This window comes from Sarcophilus harrisii, chromosome 2, assembly GCF_902635505.1.
Source record: "Sarcophilus harrisii chromosome 2, mSarHar1.11, whole genome shotgun sequence".
NCBI lineage: Eukaryota > Metazoa > Chordata > Mammalia > Dasyuromorphia > Dasyuridae > Sarcophilus > Sarcophilus harrisii.
In genome coordinates, this window is record NC_045427.1 from 423,383,834 (window position 1) to 423,403,102 (window position 19,269).

Sequence of the window (19,269 nt, forward strand, 5' to 3'; positions counted from 1 at the left end):
TTCTCTCTAAACCAGGTAGAGTCTGCCTGGGGTCCTCAAACTTTTTAAATAGGGGGCCAGTTAACCGTCCCTCAGACTGTTGGAGGGCCGGACTATAGTAAAAACAAAAACTTTGTTTTGTGGGCCTTTAAATAAATAAACTTCATAGCCCTGGGTGAGGGGGATAATCGTCCTCAGCTGCCGCATCTGGCCCGTAGTTTGAGGACCTCTGAGACCTTTTCTAAGTACCTTCATAGGCCCTTCCTTGACATCTCAAGTGGGTAATGACTGGCCCTATAAAGCAGGTAAGAGCCTTAACTTCCTGATCTATGTCCACATCTCTCCCAGTGACCCTCTTCCCTTCACTTTTCTGGTTGGGTTTCTGTTTGGACTGGAGATTGGGGCTTGAGTTTAATTACCGATCATTATTTTCTTAGTGACCCTAGAGAAATATTTTCCCCTATGGGCCTCACTATAATAGTGGACATAAAATCATCTGGAAAGGCTGGTCTCTGAAAGCAGAGATAAGAGTTATTCTCATATCCATTACTGGCATCTGTGTTTGCCAGGTCAGCAAGGCACAACCAAATCCCACTCAGGCTTATGCCATTATATTTGACAAATGCATTCTCCCGATGTCTGGCAAGTGGGTGGTCCCCTTCGAGGATTTCTCAGAGTTAAAAAACCCGCTAAGGCCCAGAGAAGAAAAGGGATTTGTCTACAGTGTCACAGCAAGTCAGGTAGATCTAGGAAGCCAGCTCAATCAATCAACAAGCATTTACTAACGATTTACTCTGCCTGGGCCTGTGCTAAGCTTGGGTAATCAAAGTTAAAAGTAAAGTAGTCATATCCTCAGAACCATAGGGAAGTTAGAAATTAGATCGAGAGAGTTGAGAGGTCATCTCCAGCCCCCCCTCATTTTACAGATGAGGAAACTTGAGGCTTGGACAATACAATTAGCCCAAAGTCATAGTAGTAGAATTAAAATTTGCACAAGTTCCTGACATTACATACAGTGCTGCCCTGTTCACCCCGCCCCCCAATTCCCTCTTAACTATTTCTTGATTCCTCACCGCTTCACTGGAACCCGATTCCAGGCCATCCCAAGATGTTCTTTTAACACACCAGCAGAGAAATTTTGGAATCTGGAACAACCAGAAGTTAAAGGCTTACCTGCCCTCAGATAAAGTTGTTGCTAATACAATAATAAAGCAAGGGGAGGGGGAAGGGAGGGGAAATCTTGGGATAAATAAAGCAGCTTCTGGGAAGGGAAGAAGTACCCTCAGCATACTTATTAAGCGTCTTACAAATTTTCAGCCTTGGGACCAAACTATCATTTTAGGCACAACTAAGTACCTCAGGGTAGGAAGTGGGGAACAGGGGGAAGCAGAGCAGGAGGATGGGGGGGGGGGCGGGGCGCCTGCTTTGATACAGTGTAGTACTTCAACTCAACCCAGTGAAAAATAACCCTGAATTAGCCTCACACTTAATCTTAGCATATCAGTGGCAGGATCTGTTTTGCTTTCACCAGATATTTTTTTTTTTGGCTTTTAGTTTTTTTTTAGGGTTGGTTTTTTGGGGCGGAGTGGGGAGGCCATAGGTTGCTGAGATGAGGGAAAGGAGCGGACAGAGAGAGCACAGTTATGTACCGCAAAATTAACATAGGTGTTCGTTTGGAATGTGGACTTCTTTCAGAATTTTCCTGTAAAATTTAATTTGGTCATGTAAATTTACATAAAGCAAGAACTGTATCTCTAATGGCTTCCTTTCAGATCTTCCCTTATGGAAGACTCACTTTAGGTTGGAGAAGGGGGAAGACCAGTAGGTCTTGGGACTGATTCAGGTCTGGCTAATATTGCTTTTGGGGACCTTAACCCTATCCTGCTTCAGATCATTCTCCTCCCTATCCATCCCTCTCTCTAGCTTGCATCTTGGCCAGCTCTGGTATTTGCTTTTTTTGCTGAGCTTCTGTCTCCCTGTTAACAGCTAGACCCGTTCCAGATCTTAACTTCTTCACCCTCTGGAAATTTTTCCTGAGTGACCCCACCTTACTCTACTCATTTTTCATGTTAGGGCTTGGCTACTTCTTGAATTGTAGCCACATAAAACACCCAGGATGCACTTGCTTTCAGCAGTTTGTAAGGCCATTGCCCAAGCTCTCCTTCACTGGTACCTGGATAGCCTTTGTCAGATCATTAAACACCTGGAAAAAGCTAGAAAACAAGTAAAGAAACTTATCCCTGAAATGGAAGGCACCATTGCCTCAAGAGCACCCAGGAATGAATGTTAAAATGGTTTCACTTCTAGGTATAGCATCGCCCAAGTCACTAGCTCCTTTCTGTACCTCAGAGTTTATAAAATGAGAGGGCTGGACTTGTATATCCCTTAAAGACTTCTAGCTCAAAATACTATCACTTTTCTGAAATTTATCATTATCACAATTATAGCCAACATTTCTATAAAATGGGAACATAAAGATCATTCTCAGATCTGTACAGTGAATAGATGAACATTTAAGTACTTCCTATGTGTAAATCACTATGCCTAATGCTTCCTAGACAAATAGAATAGTAAACTGGTTCTTACTTTCAGGAAAATCACATTTTACCAGGGGACAACATCTGTGACATATATAACACATTAACACAGAACAACTTTATCCAGGATTTCTGTCCTGAAATTTTCTAGTCCTAAATTATCAACTGCTTATTGAAAAATGCAAACTGAATGTCAATCCATAAACATCTTTTAAGTGCCACCTGCATGCCCGAGGCAGGGAGGTGGCCCAGTGGCTGGAGCCACCAGACCTGGAGGGGAGTCTGGTCTCAGACATTGCCCAGCTCTTAAACAAGTCACTTAACCCCGCCTGCCTCAGTTTCCTCATCTGTACAATGAACTGAAGAAGGAAATGGCAAACTCCTCCGGTGTCTCTACCAAGAAAACCCCATGTGGGTCCCAAACAGACACACCGGAATCACAACAGTAAAGCATCCATAACCGTGCTAAAGGCTAGGGACACAAAGAAAGGCAAGGAGCTCCCGTTCAGACACAGGAGACCACATGTAACACCATGCACAAACCAGCTGGAGACGGGTTAAAATGGAGATAACCAACAGAAGGAAGTCACTAGAATGGCAGGGGATGCCCATGAGCACTCAAACTCAACAACTCATAGTTTTGCCCCTGCCCCCAGCCCACCCTCTTGTCAACGTTCCTCCAATGGTTCTGGGCACCAGCATCTTCCCGGTCCCTGGGGTTTACAAGCTGGGTGTCAGCAGCTCTTCACCCACACTTATTCCACATATCCAACCAGCTGCTAAATTTGTCATCTCTATCTTTGCGAGGGGCACTTGGTTCTGTCTCTCGACATATAGCTGACGAAGGCCCTCATCACTTCTTGCCTGGTGTTCCTCATTCCAACACATCCTTCCCTCAGCTGTCAAAGTGATGTTACTAAAGCACAGTAGGTACCATCTCTGTGTGTGTGTCTGTCCCCCTCTCACTCTATTTCTCTCCCTCTGTTTCTCTCGCTCCTTCATACACACACCCCTTTTTGGACCAAAAAAACAAACAAACCTCTACTGGGTTTCCTATTATCTGCAAGAATCAAATGTAAACTCTTTTGTTAGAAATGGAAAGCTCTTTCCATCCTGGCCCCTTACTTCCCCAAACCTTACACCCATTCTCCAATTCAACTCTATTGGTCTGTTTTCTTTTTTTGTTTGTTTGTTTGCCCCCCCCCCCAAAAAAAAATGATACTAATGTTGTATCAACCCAACTCTCCGGCTTTTGTGCATTTGCAGTTTTCCATGTGCCTTCCTCATTTCTTCCTCTTAGAATAAATACCTGACCTCCTTCAAGACTCAGTTCAAATGCCACCTTCTGCTACAGCCTTCTGCAAACCTCTTCAGTTGCTAGCATCTTCCCGCTAAGATTACCTTCCATTTATCCCCTATATGTCTTGTATCTTTCTACCTGTTGAAAGTACATTAGAATATAAGATCCTTGAGGACAGGAACTACTTTTCTTTTTTTTTTTTTTCTTGTTCCTAATGACAAAGTACCTGAGAATGAGTCCTTGGTAAATGCTTGTTGATTGATGAGCATATTAGAATTGATTTCTAGGTACCAGACAATACAACCATTCTTGAGATTTCTTGGTCACCAGGTGCAAATATCTGTTTTCTCCTCTGGATTAGATTGTAAATGTCTTGAGGACAGAGACTCTCCAGATTTTGAAATTGCATCCCCAGAGTTTAGTAAGGTGCCAACACTCAATAAATGCTTTTTGTTTGTTCATTCAAAAGACTTCCTTCCTTTCTCCCCTTTCCCCCATCCCCCTCTGCAATTTTCCTCCCCCTCAACGAGCACATAACACACCGTAAAAGTAATCACTCCCTCTTCAAATTTTCTCCTGGTATTTTGGCTCTTTTCCCTAGATCCCATTCAACTTTGCACTAATAACTATTTGCCCCTTCTCCTGACAGCCCCTCCTCTCATTACACTGCAAGCTTCCCTATATATTCATTTTTGTAGAATAAGGCACATAATAAATGCGTTAAAAATGTTTATTGAACTGAATTTCTAAGTCACGTAAGGTTACGTTTGTAATGATTACAGAGGTCTAGCTGGCTTTAGAGGCCAAATACTTAGTTTTAAAGATGAAAAAACAAAAACTTAGAAAGGTTAATTAAGTAAGTAAGCATCAGTTAGGATTCTAAACTTGGGTGCTCAGATCTTGAATGATCTCGAAATAATGCTATACTTGGCACTTAGTAAGTGCTTAATTAATGCTTTTTGACTGATTCCTAACATTCCTTTCCCCCAAAAAATTTCCCTACAAAAGGAGTAGATCAATGGGGTGACTGCCCATAAAGTGTTTTATGGAGCTATATAAATCTCAGCTATTGTTTTTATTATCTCGGCCTGTTTTTCTGTGCCTCCTAAGAGGAACAATCAGGAAAAATCTCTGGGCAGTTCTGGGATTACTTTTTGGGAGATCTTATGGATCATTCAGGAAGGAGAAATGAAGATAAAAAAACAATATTTTTAAAACTGAGCTTTTTTTTTTCCTTTCTAAATTGTAAATCTGAACCTGTTTTCATTATTAACATGGTGAGAAAATGCCTCCTACCAATGCAGAAAGTGTTTGAAACAGTCCTGAAATTTAAAGTCTTGCATTCCTACAGCAGTGATAGGTTAAAGCAGCTGGCCCAAGGTTGCCCAGTCAACAGGAACCCAGTCTGGGTTGTAGGATCTCCCGTTTATTGAAAAGATACAGGAATGGGGCAGATAGATGGCCAAGTGGATAGGCCCCGTGGTCAGGAGGACCTGAGTTCAAATACAACCCCATACACTCAACACTTCTTAGCTGTGTGACCCTAGGCAAATCACTTAACCCCAATTACCTTGCCAAGAAAAACACATAAATAAAAAACCCACCAAAAACGGTTCAGAAAGACCAAAGGAAACTAAAAACTTGCATTTATATAACACTTCATTAGTGATCCCATTAGATGCTAAGAACCATATCAGGCTGGATATGGGATCTTTAAGCCCATGATACAGATGGGAAACCTGAGGCTTAACAAGCTTGGGTGACAAGCCCAAAGTTACTTACAGGGGGCTCAAGATTCCAGGCCTGAATCAGGATGATTATGAAACAGCTTCTATTAGGCAAAAGTTCCCAACTTCTCTAAGGTTCCAAGACCCCACAGTCACCTGTGAGATGCATTCCCTTCCCCTCCATTGCATAACAGGGTTATGGGCAGATGGAAGAGTTAGACTGAATTACAAGGAGTATGGTTTTGGAGATGAGGAACAGCCCATCCTCACTCTGAGATTATCCCTGAAGGTGGCTAAGGCACCTAGGCTCTCATGATCTCTAAGGGCCCCTGCTATTCTAGATCCTGGTTGTTGAAGGGTATTCCTTTCTGGTTCAAGCCTTCTAAAATGGCTGCCCTGGGAAGCCCAGCCATTTTGTGTGTGAGTGGCCTACAGGGACACCAGCCTGGGTTTCTGGCATGAAACCCCTCTCCCCAGCATCACACGGGCTTTCCCAGCCCCGCTGTCCCCTCCCCCTCCTCCCTCTGCTCCATCTCACACTTCTCTGACCCCAGGTGGTGCTCCAGGTTGGGTAGGGTTTCCCTCCCCCAGCTTTTGAATGGACAACATGATATTCCCAGGACGGCAGTAAAGCTTGGACTGGGCCTGACAAAGGAAGGATAGAGATGTACCTTGCTAAGCTCTAAAGCCTCCAGGAGAAATGAGAGCTCTCTTAGCCAAAGGTTCCCGAGTCCTCCCAGCTTTTACCTTTTCTCCCTCCCCTACTTTTAACTGTTGAAACCTGAGCCATCCCTCAAGGCCAGGGCCCAATACCAACATCAGCAAGAAGTCAGCGAGGTGGTGCAGAGGGTAGAGGGCTGAACCTAGACTTGGAAGAATCTGAGTTCCAATTTCCCCCGTGTGACTCCGGGCAGATCACTTAAATAATCTCCTATCTGCAAAATGGGCACCTTTATCTTTGCAGATCTTAAAGCACTATCCTCATTATTTGTCCCAAAGCCTAAACATATTTGATGCAGTCCCCTCATTTTATTGATAAGAAAACTGAATCAAAATGACTTGCCTAGGGCCAAGCAAACGAAAATACAGAAAAGCTTCCCGGGCATATATTAGAGATGTTGGGAGATCATGAAATCAGAGATTCCCAGTTGGAAGAAACTGCAGAGGCCCATCTTCTTACTTTGCAGATGTGGAAACTGAGGCCTATTCAAGTTAAGTGAGTGATCCATGGGAAACTGAGCCACAGCACGTCATGGTGACTTGCCCAGGACGACACAGCAAAAATACAGAAAACCCACCTTGCCATAAAATTTTAGGGTTGGAATCTTTGAGCCTCAATTTCCTCAACTGCAAAGTTTGTTGGGCTGGAGAAAGGAGACAGCACCTATGTCTCTACCCAGCTCTGACTTCCCAGTCTAAATTTCCCCGCACTAAAGGGGACAATAGTCTTTAGAAGGTGTTAAAGTGGGGCTGGAGAGAAGAATCGAAGTTTCTCCTAAATCTCCCCCAAACAATCTTTAGATTAACACCCCTGGGGTGGTCTCACAAATGCTGATTAGAATCTGTTAAACCGTCTACAATCTGATTGGGAGAGCAGCCGTGGTGCGCTGGGAAGTATTTAGATTGAGGAGAGAGAGATCCTCAAACAGCGTCTCTCCACCCCTTCTCTCTTAAAGCGATTGTGGACGACAATTTCCTTAGCTTTTGCCTACCAGAAACCGTGTTTTTATCCCCATTTTACTATGGAGGAAACTGAGGCTACGGAGGAAGGCCAGCGGAGGAGCCCACGGCTGAGCTGAGATTAGCATCCCGAACTCCAGCTTCCTAGCCTAGGGTTAAACATCTCTTCCTGAAGATTGCCATTTCCAACTCTAAATTCTTAAGATGTTCCTTAAAAAGGAAAGCAGCGTCCATCCTCCCCTTCTAAGAGCTCGTTCCCTGTGGCCCAGCCTAGGAAAAGCATCTCGCACGCTTCCTTTCCCACTCATGCTGCCCCATACACCAAGTGTGAAGGAGCTGGGTCCTCTCTAGCCCTCTGTAATTGGGGGAGGGGAGAAGGGTTGGGAGAAAGAGGCCTGAATCTGGAGGCAGGAATTCATGGGATCATCCTCCATCCAGCTGACACTCACTAAGCGCTCTGATAAACAGAGAGGCACACTCGGATCATTTCAGGAGGGAGAAAGCCCTAAGAACTAGCTTTATCAATGAAGCATCCCTGGGGGGTTTCCGCGGCATCGTGGAGCCGACGCTTGGAGGAAGAACCAGGACTCTGAAAAGAGGAGGCGAAAAAGTCACATATGTCCAGGCTCGGGAGGGGGGGAAGACATGGAGGCTGGAAACACAGCTCCGAGCTCCTGAAAAAACGAGAAAGCCAGTCGGGTCGAGGATGTGCGAAGAGGGCCGGAACGCAGGGAGCCTTCAGTGAATGCAGGCTGAAGAGGGGTCTTTCTGGCTTCTCAGGACGAGGCTGAAGAGCCTCTATCCTGCACGGGAGACAACGGCCCTCCGAAGGCTCCCCAGCTAGGGACGGGACCCCGCTCGCGCTTCTAGGGGATGGTTGTGGACGAGGGAGGATGGGTGGGAGGGTGAAGCGTGGGCTTACAAGTAAAAGGGGTCTCGGAGAGTATCTGAGCCAGCCCTTTCCTTTCCCAGGCGAAGCAAGCGCAGGGGACGGAAGTGAACGCCTCTGTGCGACCCCTTCTCTCTGGGGCGGGACCCCTGAGGCCCGCGAGCGCAGGGGAACAGTCCGCGGTCACAAGAGCGCAGCGCCGGGAGTCTAGGGGCCGCGCACTTCCCGAGGTGCAGTCTGCGTCTCTGACCCTGCTCCCGGCTTCTGGGCGGGTCCGAAGCCCCCCGGTCGGCCGCGTTTGAGAGGGCTGCGGACGCCCCCAGTTGCACAAGGCCCTGCTGCGCGGGAGCCCGTAGGCCGTACCGGGGGCACGAAGGCTGTCGCCTCGGGACGGGGGAGGGGGCTGCGCTTGCGAGACCCCGGGCACCGCCTTCCTCTAACCGATAGAGTGTAAGTTTCCTGAGGGCAGGGCTGGTTTTAAATGGTCCTAACAACCCTGGCAAGCTTCTTGCAATCCTGCCGAATCGAGCGGAACTCCAGGCAGTTAGCAGTGCAATTGCACTCAGTCCCAGAAAGGCGCAGCGCCCACCCCCCGCTGCTGAGCCGCGGCTTCCAGAACCTTGTCTCAGTTCTTGCGCCCGGAGGCTCGCCACGAGGCCCGCGGGGTGGGGGCGGGGGCGGGGGGGGGCGGGGGCGGAGAGCCGGGAAGATCTGGGAGAGGTCAGGTCAGGTTTGTTTGCCCAAGGAGGGGATGCGAAGTACCGGAATTAGCACCTCGGACAAAAGCCGCCACCGCCGGTACTTAAGCCGGCGAGCCTAGGGCCCGGAGGGCGTTAGCCGGGCCGGACAGAACAGGAAACTGAGGCGCAGAAACGGGGCGGGGCTAGCGCGGGACCCCGGGCTACCTGGGGGACCGCCCCGCGCGCGGAGCTCCGCTCCCCCGCGTGCCGCCCCGGAGAGCGCCCAGTGCGCGGCGCTGCCGCTTCCCCCGCCGCGCCAGGGACCACCTTTGTCAGGTACGGCCTTCCCCAGAGTCCCGGGACCCCAGGAGCGCCCGGGGACGGAGGCAGCTGAAACGGCCGGTTCCGCTCCCCTGCTGTCCCGCCTCCCCGCAGCCCTCGGGGTTTCTGCCCTTCCCCCTCCCCCCGACCCGGGGGCTGGGTGTGCGTTGGTTTGGGGTCCCGGCAGGGTCGGGGGGCGGAGAATGAGGGAGGGGCGTGCTAGGGGAGCGGGCAGGGGCTGGAGGAGGGGGCGCGGGGAGGGGATCTGACGTCAGGCCGCCGGGGTGGTTTCCAGCCTGGGAGCTGTCAGAGCGTGTGTCAGCAGGGAGCGGAGCCCCCGGAGCCCCCTCCTCCGCGCCGTCCTCCTGAGACCCTCCGCACTCCCCCACGCCGTGCCCCGGGCCCGGAGCCGAAGGGCCCGCAGCCGAAGGGCCCGCGCGGACATGAAGTCTGCTCGGAAAAGTGAGTCCGGCGGCGGCGGGGGACGGAGACCGAGAAGTGGGAAAGTTTGTGTGTGCGCGGGGGCGGGGAGCGTGTGCGCGTGCAAGCCGTGCGCGTGCAAGCCCGGGGGCGGGGGCGGGGGCTCCCCAGCCTCCCCCCTCCCCGCCGGCCGTGGCGGCGGAGGCATCTTTGTCCGCGCCCCCCACCCTAGCTCCCCCCGCGTACCCCCCCACAGACCCTCGGCGCGGGCGCGGAGGTGGCCGGAGGCAAGCGGCTTTCAGTGACAGCCGGAGGGGGGGCGGAGGCGGGCGGGCCCGGGCCGGGGGAGAGGGACACGGGGGCGGGCTCGGCCCGCGCAAGTTCCTGCTTCTTTGGAACAAAGAAAACTCTTGTCTCCCGGCGTCCGTCAGTCCATCCGTCCCTTTTGGGCTCGGGGCTAGCGGCCCCCTCCTCGCACGGAGCAGGCACACCCCCCCCCCGCAGCTTCCCCAAGCCCCCCAGGACCTGCCCGGACGAGGGACCCCGCAACCTTCCGCTGGGGGTCCGGGGCGGCCAACATGGAGCCCATTCCCTGGGAGGGCAGGCTCGTTTAAAGACCAGACCCTGGCCCCCGAACCCCCACCTCGGGACTCGGGGAGGGGGTCCTAAGCACGCCGGATCAAAGCCCCGGGCAGGGGGGTGGAAAAGAAACTTTTTTCTGCCATTGGACACGTGAGTTTTCTTTCTTCTCCAGCCACCTTCCCTTCTCCCGCCCCTTTCACGGAAAGCCCCTTCCCCACGCTCTCTTATCGCCGCTACCCCCCCACACACACACATCCCCTGCCCCAGCTTGGGCAAGGGTGGCCTTATTCCCCCAGGGCCTGTTCCGGGGGTAATTCGAGGACGAAGCTTTGGGGAATTGGAGATGTGAGCTGGGGGGGAGGGAGGCCGAGCTCTCCCTGCTTCAGTTTCTGTTGGGGTCGTCCCCCAACTTGAGGGGGCCCGCCCTTCCCCTGCCCTCAAGCCATGTGCTTTTCGCCGAGCCCCCTCTCCTGGCCCGGGCGCCCCAGGAGCTGCCTTTCAGCGAAGCTTGGAGTGGGCTTTGTGTGCGGGGGCGCTCGCGTGTGAAAGTTGTGGGGGCTCTGGCGGGACCGTTCTTGTAAAAATGGCATGTGCGAGTCGTGCAGGTGAATGACATCGCCGCGTATGCGGGTTCGGCGCCTATTGTGTGCCGAGCGCCGAGGGGAAGAGCCTCGCAGCCGCTAGCGTGGAAGTAAAGTTGCTGGGAGTTGTGCAGAATTGTGTGTCCCTGGGAAAGCTGGGAGGGTGGTGTCAGGCAGGTGCCCTTTCTCTGGGGCTGGCGTGTGGGCGCTGAACAAAAGCTGACTTAAGCAAGGCCCACCGTGCAAAGCCCCGGGAGAGAAACTTCACAGAGCTCCCTAGCCAATGGGAAGTGTAGCACCTTGTATTAATGCTGGTGTGAGCTGTTGGTGACAGTTACGTGGTTAGGAGTTGTCAGGAGGTGCGAGTGGGGGGGGACGTGAGTATTTGTTTTATCTGTATTTGATGTGGGAGTCCGAGGGGAGAGATGGTGGTGGTAGTGGAGGAATGCTCAGCCTTGCTGCTGTTTCTTACCAGATGCAGTCAGTCTGGAGGCCAGCAGAGAATTTGTACGAGATAACCTTGAGCAAACTTTAATTCCTCCCCCCTTCCCAGCTCCCTCCTTGTCGCTGCCCAACAAAATATCTGTGTCCTTGGAGGGGGATGGGGTGAGGGTCTGAGATGAGCTGGGAAGACTTCACTTTTCTTAAGGGATTAGGATCAAGCTCTCTGGGCAGGGAAACACATCTTCTGGGCCTGCCTGGGATGGGGATGAAAGCCAGGATTTTTTTTTTTTTTTAAGCAAACAGATAAAACACCCCAAAGGAATTCAGAACTGGAGGCTTCCTTTGTGGGGGAGTGGGGAGGGGCCTGTTTCTCTTTCTGAAGGTTTGATGTTTATTTTCCAGTTTTTCTTTGTTTTTCTTTCTATTTTTCTGTGAATCCTTGCCCTGAGACAATCTATGTGTACCTCTCTCTTCTGTGAGCAAGGAGTTTTGGAGGCTGGTTTGACCAGTTGAGTTGGAAGGGAATTTGGAGATCCTCTAATTCAAGGCTCTCATTTTTACAGATAGACAAATTGGAATCCTTAGACCTTGTGGATTTTGTCCTAAATGGCAGGCAGGACTAGAATCTTAATGGATCGCAGAAAGTGCATTTGGAATAAGGACACATCTTGGTTTCAGTCCCATCTCTCTGTGTGGCATGGGCAAGTTACAACTTTTAAATCTGTTCAGTCACAACTTGCCAATCTGTAAAGTGGAGTGATGAGGACAGAAACCACTCTCAGAGGCTTGTGGTAAAGATCGTTGCCAATATGTGTAAAAGCGTTATACAAATATCGTTTGTTTTTATTGTCCTTTGTTCAATTAAATTCAGCAATTCCTATTTTGTAAAGCCTTGTGCCAGACCAAGCAGGAATAAGCGAAATACTAGACTTTTTTAGACCCTAAGCCTCCTGAGGATGGAGATTGTTGCATGTCTAAAGTCTTGATCCTCTGTGGTCTGCACGGGATAGATATTTATTTAATCAGTATTTGGTTTACTGAGTTACTCCTAAGGAGAGTAGATCTGTGTCAAGACCTCTCTCCCAGCTTCTACCTTTGCATTACTCCATTCTTAATAGCACCACCTTATGGTTATAGCTTGTATACCCCAAAAGGGGAAGGCTCACTGCATAATTGACAGTTTTATAAGTCACAAAGAAAGCACATGGTCTAGTTCTGTTAATGTCCCTAATCTCTTGTATTCTTTAGGCCTGGCTAACCTTGGTCTTTGACCAGTATCTTTGTTTGGTTCTGGTAACTGGTTTTGTCAGTCCAGGACCTCCGTGTTTGATTTTCTTTGTGTCATGGATCCCTTGGGCAATCTGGGTAAATTTATGGACCCATTCTCAGAATGTTTTTTAAATGCATAAAGGAGAAAAACATTGAAAAACATTCACAAAAGGAAACCATTTATACTGAAATACAACTGTCAAAAAAAATTTTTTTTAATTCACTCCCCATTAAGAATCCCAGATCTAAGTATATTTCTGACTCAAAGTCTATTGATTTCTCCATTAATCTGGGATTACTGCTGTCACTGTCATTGTATTGCTGCCAACTATAGTGGTTCTCGGGAGTTTCCAGTTTGACTCAGGTACTCTCTATAATCTGCTGCTGACTCTGCTCAGTGTGTCTATGATCATTCCCTGCTTTGATGGGATCATATGTAAAGGAGGTGCTATAGATGTACAGGCTTTTCTTTGAGAGAACTGATGAGTTTTCCTTTTTCTGTCCTCACCTGAATCACCTAGCTCACTTTATCAGGCTACATAGATGTCCCCACTGCCCCTTAAAGCCCAGGATGTGGTTCAGATTGACAGTAGTAGTGATCCAGTCATTCTGAATGGGTCAGTGGGAGATTTTTGTACCTAGAATAGATAGACATCTTCAACAAAGGTCTTATCCTTCAATTTTGTTGATCTCAAAGTGTATTCCTCATCACACCTTCTAATGTTACTCCAGCCCTTTGAGATGGCACAAATAACATCATCTCCATTTTACCCAAGGGAAAGCTGAGGCCTGAAGGATAAGTTGTTCAAAGACATACAGGGTGTTAGAAGTGAAGTTTAAACCCAGATTTCCAAGAGTGATATATATACATATATAAAGTAAAACGGGGCAGATATCTATGTATATATGTCTTTTCACGAGATGATAATAGAAAGGGTCAGAATTCTAACCAAACAAGTCTACTGAGTGTCTCGGGAATTATAGTTGATGGCTTCCTATCCCAAGATTCAAAAAAGCTGTTTACTAATGGCTCTAGAATCAATCCCTGGCATAATTTTAGCTATCACCTCCTATAAGATGCCTTCCCAAATATCCCTGGTTGTTAATGCTTCCTTTCTCAAATGTTTCTATGTATACCTCTCTGTTTAGGTGTTGACTCTCCATATTTAAAACAAAGCCTTTTAAAAAAAATCATAGGATCCTTTCTCATGGTAGGTTCTTAATAAATCAGAACTTTTAAACAGTTCTTAAGTAAGTGTCTATTATGTGCTGAACACTGCACTAATCACTGGGGATACAAAAAGAACAACCACAAAAAAAGACAGCTGCTGTCCTCAAGGAACTCACAAACTATTAATAAAATAGACAGACAATAGCAAACACCAAATATATATAGGATTTTAAAAAAGGAAGAAAATAATAAAATATTGAGAGTGGGAAGGTTCTAGAATTAACATGAATAATGTTAATTAGAATGATTTGGAATTCATACCTAGCTACTAATTCTTTGTGTAATGTTGGATAAATCAGTTCTCCTATCTGGGCCTCAGCCCTTTCCTCCTCCTCCTTTAAAGTATACTAAGGTTTGGGTTCTACTCTCTTCGTCTTTTTGAAACTCTTGGAAAGGGTGCATTGGATAGGAAGAGAGATACTAGGGCATATGAACCTAAGATAATTAATTTCTTTTTTTAAAAATAGCTTTTTATTTTCAAATATATGCAAAGACAGTTTTCAGCATTCATCTTTGCAAAACCGTGTTCCAAATTTTTTCCCTCCCTTAGAAAGCAAGCAATCCAAAATATGTTAGATGTGTAATTTTTCTATACATATTTCCACAATTAAGCTGCACAAAAAAAATCAGATCAAAATGGAAAAAAATTAGGAAAACAGAAAGTAAGCAAACAACAACAAAAAAGTTGAAAATACTATGTTGTGATTCACACAGTCCTCTTTCTGGGTGCAGATATATCTCTCCACAAGTCTTTTGGCTTAAATCACCTCATTGTTGGGAGGGGGGAAGAGGAGAAAGCCACAGCCATCAGAATTGATCATCGTATAATCTTGCTGTTGCAGTATACAATGATCTCCTGGTTCTACTCATTTCACATCAGTTCCTGTAAGTCTCTCCAGGCCTCCCTGAAATCATCCTGTTGATCATTTCTTATAGAACAATTGTATTTCATAGTATTCATATCCCATAACTTATTCAGTCATTCTGCAACTGATGGGCATCCACTCAGTTTCCAGTTTTTTTCTACTAGAAAAAGTAGTGCTTTTTGTTGCAAATGTAAGTTTTCTTTTGTTTAAAAAAAAAATGCTACATTTTTGTACATGTGGGTCCTTTCCTCTTTTTTATGATCTCCCTTGAATACGGGAATGTAGAGACACAACTGAATCAAAGTGTTTGCATATTTTGATAGCCTTTTGGGTGTAGTTCCAAATTGTTCTCCAGAATGGTTAGATTAGACTACAACTCCACCAACGATGTATTAGTGTCCCAGTTTTCCTACATCCTCTCCAACATTTATCATCTTTTCCTGTCATCATAGCCAATCTGAGAGGTGTCTTAATTTGCATTTCTCTGATCAATAGACTTAGAGCATTTTTTCATGTGACTTCTTCATCTGAAAATTGTTAATAGAAAGTGATTATAAGATACTATAATTGTTTACCAAGTTTGTCAAGTTGGTAACAATACCTGGATTTAGGTGATCCTTTTAAGTTCCTTCCATCATGTCTCTTGAGATTCATCCTTTGACTCCCTGGAATATTGAGAGGATAATTAATCTTGGGACAGTTGTACCCCGTGAAAGAAAGACGGCAGTAGATCTAGTGTTAGATTTATGGATAAGGTAAGAATTTAAGACCAAAGAAGATATAAAGAACATTACAAAATGCAAAATAGATGATTTTGATTATATAAAATTAAAATTTTTATACAACGAATGTGATCAAAATTATAAGGAAAACTGAAAATTGGGGGAAAGTTTTGCAACAAGTATCTGATAAAGTCTTAATTTTTCAATTGTATAGGGAACTTAGTAAAATTTGTAAAATTACAAAATATTGATAAAGAATATGAATAGGCTGTTCTCAGACAAAGAATCATAGCTATCCTACAGACATATAAAAAAAAATACTCTAAATCTCTTAACAGAGAAATGCAAACTGAAGCATCTCTGAGGTACCTTTTCACATCCATCACAGTGACTAATATGAGAAAAAGGAAAATTTTTGAATGTGGGAAAAGTGGGACACTGATGCTCACTGTTCATGGAGTTATTGAACTTATTCTGAAGAGCAATTTTGGAACTCTGTCCAAAGGACTATAAAATTGTGCAGCATATCCTTTGATCCAACAATATCATTGCTAGGTCTGTATCCCAAAGACATCCCAAAAAAGGGAGAAGGTCCTCCTGGTTGTACAAAAGTATTTATAACGGCTCTTTTTGTGGTGGCTAAGAATTGGAAATCAAAGAGATACTTATCACTTGAAGAATGGCTAAATAAGTAATAGAATGTTATTGTGCTATTAAGAAGTGGTAAGCAGGATGATTTCTGAAAAACCTGGAACGATTTACACAAACGGATGTATAGTGAAGTGAATGGAACCAGAAGAACATTGTACTCAATAAAAGCAATGTTTAAAGAACTGAGAATGACTTAGCTATTCTCTGCAATACAAGGATCTAAGGACTAATGTTGAAGCGCACTAACCACCTCCAGAGAAAGAAATGATATTGTGTGAATAGAGATTGAAGCATGCTATTTTTAATTTTCTTTTTTTTCTTCTTTTATTCAAATCTTTTTATACAAAATAACTAATATGGAAATATTTTACATAATTATACATGTATGACCTATATCTGATTGCTTACCATCTCAGGGAAAGGAGAGAGAGAGGATGGACTAAAATTTGGAACTCAAAATTTAAATTAAAAAAAAAATTATTTTAATAGAAGAAAATAATAATCTGATGTTTCATTTCTCTTTGGTCCCTGACTTTTCCTTCTACTCTCACACCTACCACAGGTTTGACCCCTGTAAGAACCCTGGACAGCCCAAGCATGTCAGATAGTGACCTGGGTGAGGAAGAAGGGCTGACCTCCCTGGACCTAACCCAGGCAGGCAAGAGGAAGAGGAGGGGGAACCTCCCAAAGGAGTCTGTCAAGATTCTCCGGGACTGGCTATATGAGCACCGCTTCAATGCCTATCCCTCAGAACAGGAAAAGCTGAGCCTTTCTGGGCAGACAAGTCTGTCTGTGCTGCAGGTAGGTCGGAGTGGGAGTGAGGGTTGTAGTAGTGGGAACAGGGTCTAAATCATATGTGAGTTAGGAGTCAAAACTCTTCCTTGCATTTATTCAATTTGTGATTTGGACATTTTCCTTGAAGGTCTTCACACATAAAGTAGGAACTCTAAGGTTCCATCTGTTAACTTAAAACTTTTGTTTGTTGCTAAAGTCGTTTAATCTCTCTATGCCTTAGTTCTACTAATTCATAAAATGGGGGGGGGGGAATGTTTGTTTTTATGACTTTAATCTTTGCTAAAAGAGGTCTTATTATTAAATAGCAAAACCTTTTTCTTTAATGCCTCGTATCTTAGGGAAGTGAATCTCAAGGTTATGTTGAGGAACTTAAGTATATGAAGTTCTTACTAAGCTGGAAAGGTCTTGAATATAACTTTTTTTTTTTTTTTTGAGGCAATTAGGATTGAGGGACTTGATTGAGGGAGGCTTCTAACTTGAGAGTTGGGTCCTAAGTAATGATTTTTTCCCCCTAGCCATAATTATTCATGAAAATGAGGGGTGTGTGGAAAGGGTGCAATGTAACAGGTGCATTGGGGACTTGTCCATATCAATGAAAGTATTGAATTCAAGATGGGATTATAAATGACAATATTTTCATGTGCTAAAGTGCATTTCTACATAGTTAAAAGAGTCTGAAAATTATTACCTCCTAGGAAAGGTACCACCTCATTTCAGGAACTCTTCAAGGAATAAGAAGAAAACTTTTTTTTCCCAGGGACCCCATAGTTAGAAATGGGAAGCTTTGGAAAGGGTCATTCATTCTGGAGAGTTAATGTGAGTAGGATATATTAGTTTCCTTGTGAATGATAGAGTCTTTGTCAACAGTGTCTAGAGATTTTTTCTAATCTGTTGAGTCATACCTTTAAAAAAAAACACATTATTTTGTCTTCAACTTAAACTCTAATATTAGTGATTCAATATACAAAGTAGAGTAAAAAGAAAGATTGTTTGTAGAATCATAAGTCTATATTACGGCTTATTTTTCAAGTTTGCAACAAATCCAGTATTTAACTTTGAAAATTCTTCTGCTTGTTTGTATTTCCTTTTGGCCACTTTTCTATTTATTTTCTGGTCATTTAAAAAAGCCCCCAATGACTTTTATCATTTTTATTATTATTTTGAAACCCTCATTTCTCCTTTCTCTGTTATAAATTGAGGAGCAAAAGAAAAAGAAAATCTTTTTTTCTAACAAATATGCATAGTCAAGTAGACCAAATCCTCACATTGTAAGGATGTGTCTTGATTCTGCACTTGGGGGGTCTTATTTCTTTTTCAGGTTCTGAAATTGCATTTTGATCAGAGTTCTTAAGTCTTTCAAAAAAATTTTGTCTCTATAATGTTGATGATAGTGTATAAATTCTTCTGGTTCTACTCAACTTTACTTTGAATCTGTTCGTACAAATCTTCCCAAGTTTGTCTAACGCGACCTACTTTGTTATTTCTATGGACATAATATTTCCATGACATTCACATGCTGTACTTTTTCCCATCATTCCCCAATTGATGGGCACCCCTTTGGTTTCTAGTTCTAGGGAACCAGAAGTAGCGATACCATGAGCATTTTTTAGGTAGGGGTCTTCCCCCTTCTTTCCTTGATCTCTTTGTGATATAGAGGACTAATTGTGCTATCACTTGATCAAAGGGTATGCATAGTTTTAGGTATAAGTGCTACCAGTATACTAATGTACTCAGGTTTCCCAAAGCCTCTCCAATAATTGTCATTTTCCTTTATTGTCATGTTTGCTAATCTAATGAGTATGATAGAACTTCTAAGTTGTTTTCATTTGTATTTCTTAATATTTATGACATGGAGATTTTAAAAATATGATTGTCGATAGCTTGGATTTCTTTCTTTGAGAACCACTTGTTTATAAAATGAGATCTTAAAATTTAGAGCTGGAAGGGACCTCAAAAGCCATCTAACCCAACCCCCTCATTTTATAGGAAACTGAGGCCCAAAGAATTTCAGTGACTTACCTCTGGTCACATAGGTAGTGTCAGAGATAGAGTTTGAACCCATAGCATTTGCCTCTTGTACTTGGTTCTAGTATTTTTTGAAATGTACTGATAAAAAAGTGCTTGGTACCCCCAGCTACCAGGCACAAGACTATGACTAAGGGGAATGGATTTGAGGGCAAAATCTTGTTTTGCTAGAAATTTTAGAAATGTATTATTGATTTTATATATATACATATATATCTCTAACTAATGCCAGAATAATCCTAATTAATATCTGAATTTGTCTTTCCTTCCTTTATGTTATAAGCCATCCTTTGTTATCAAGAATAAGAAAGGAATAGAGTTAAGGAAAGAAATAATCTCAACAAAACCAAATAACATCAGTTATATCTGACAGTATATACAATATTCTACAACCATAGCCCCCTACTTCTGAAAAGAAAGTAAGAGAGGTAGTACCCTTCTAGCTATCCTTTAGAGTCAAGCTTGATTAATACAATTTTATTTTATTCTGTTTTGACTGGGTTTACTGTGTTCTTTCAATTTTTATTTCTGTAGTAATTGTATATATTATAGAGGTTATCTTTCCTTTGG

The 19,269-nt window shown here is 44.7% G+C and overlaps 1 protein-coding gene across 3 annotated transcripts in view; it reads left to right on the forward strand.

Annotated features, from left to right (window-relative positions):
* The first annotated feature begins 8,805 nt into the window (after positions 1 to 8,805).
* The window catches only part of TGIF2 (TGFB induced factor homeobox 2), a 31,177-nt gene continuing 20,713 nt past the window's right edge, over positions 8,806 to 19,269 (forward strand). Inside the window, exons 1-2 of one of the 3 annotated variants that reach the window (XM_031953967.1) lie at positions 8,806 to 9,128; positions 16,442 to 16,680. In XM_031953967.1, the coding sequence (XP_031809827.1) occupies positions 16,477 to 16,680 (204 nt within the window). In that variant the 5' untranslated portion in view covers positions 8,806 to 9,128; positions 16,442 to 16,476. Of the gene's footprint in view, positions 9,129 to 9,380; positions 9,576 to 9,863; positions 10,266 to 16,441; positions 16,681 to 19,269 lie in introns of those variants that run through there. The other 2 variants (XM_031953965.1, XM_031953966.1) reach the window with 2 other exon arrangements.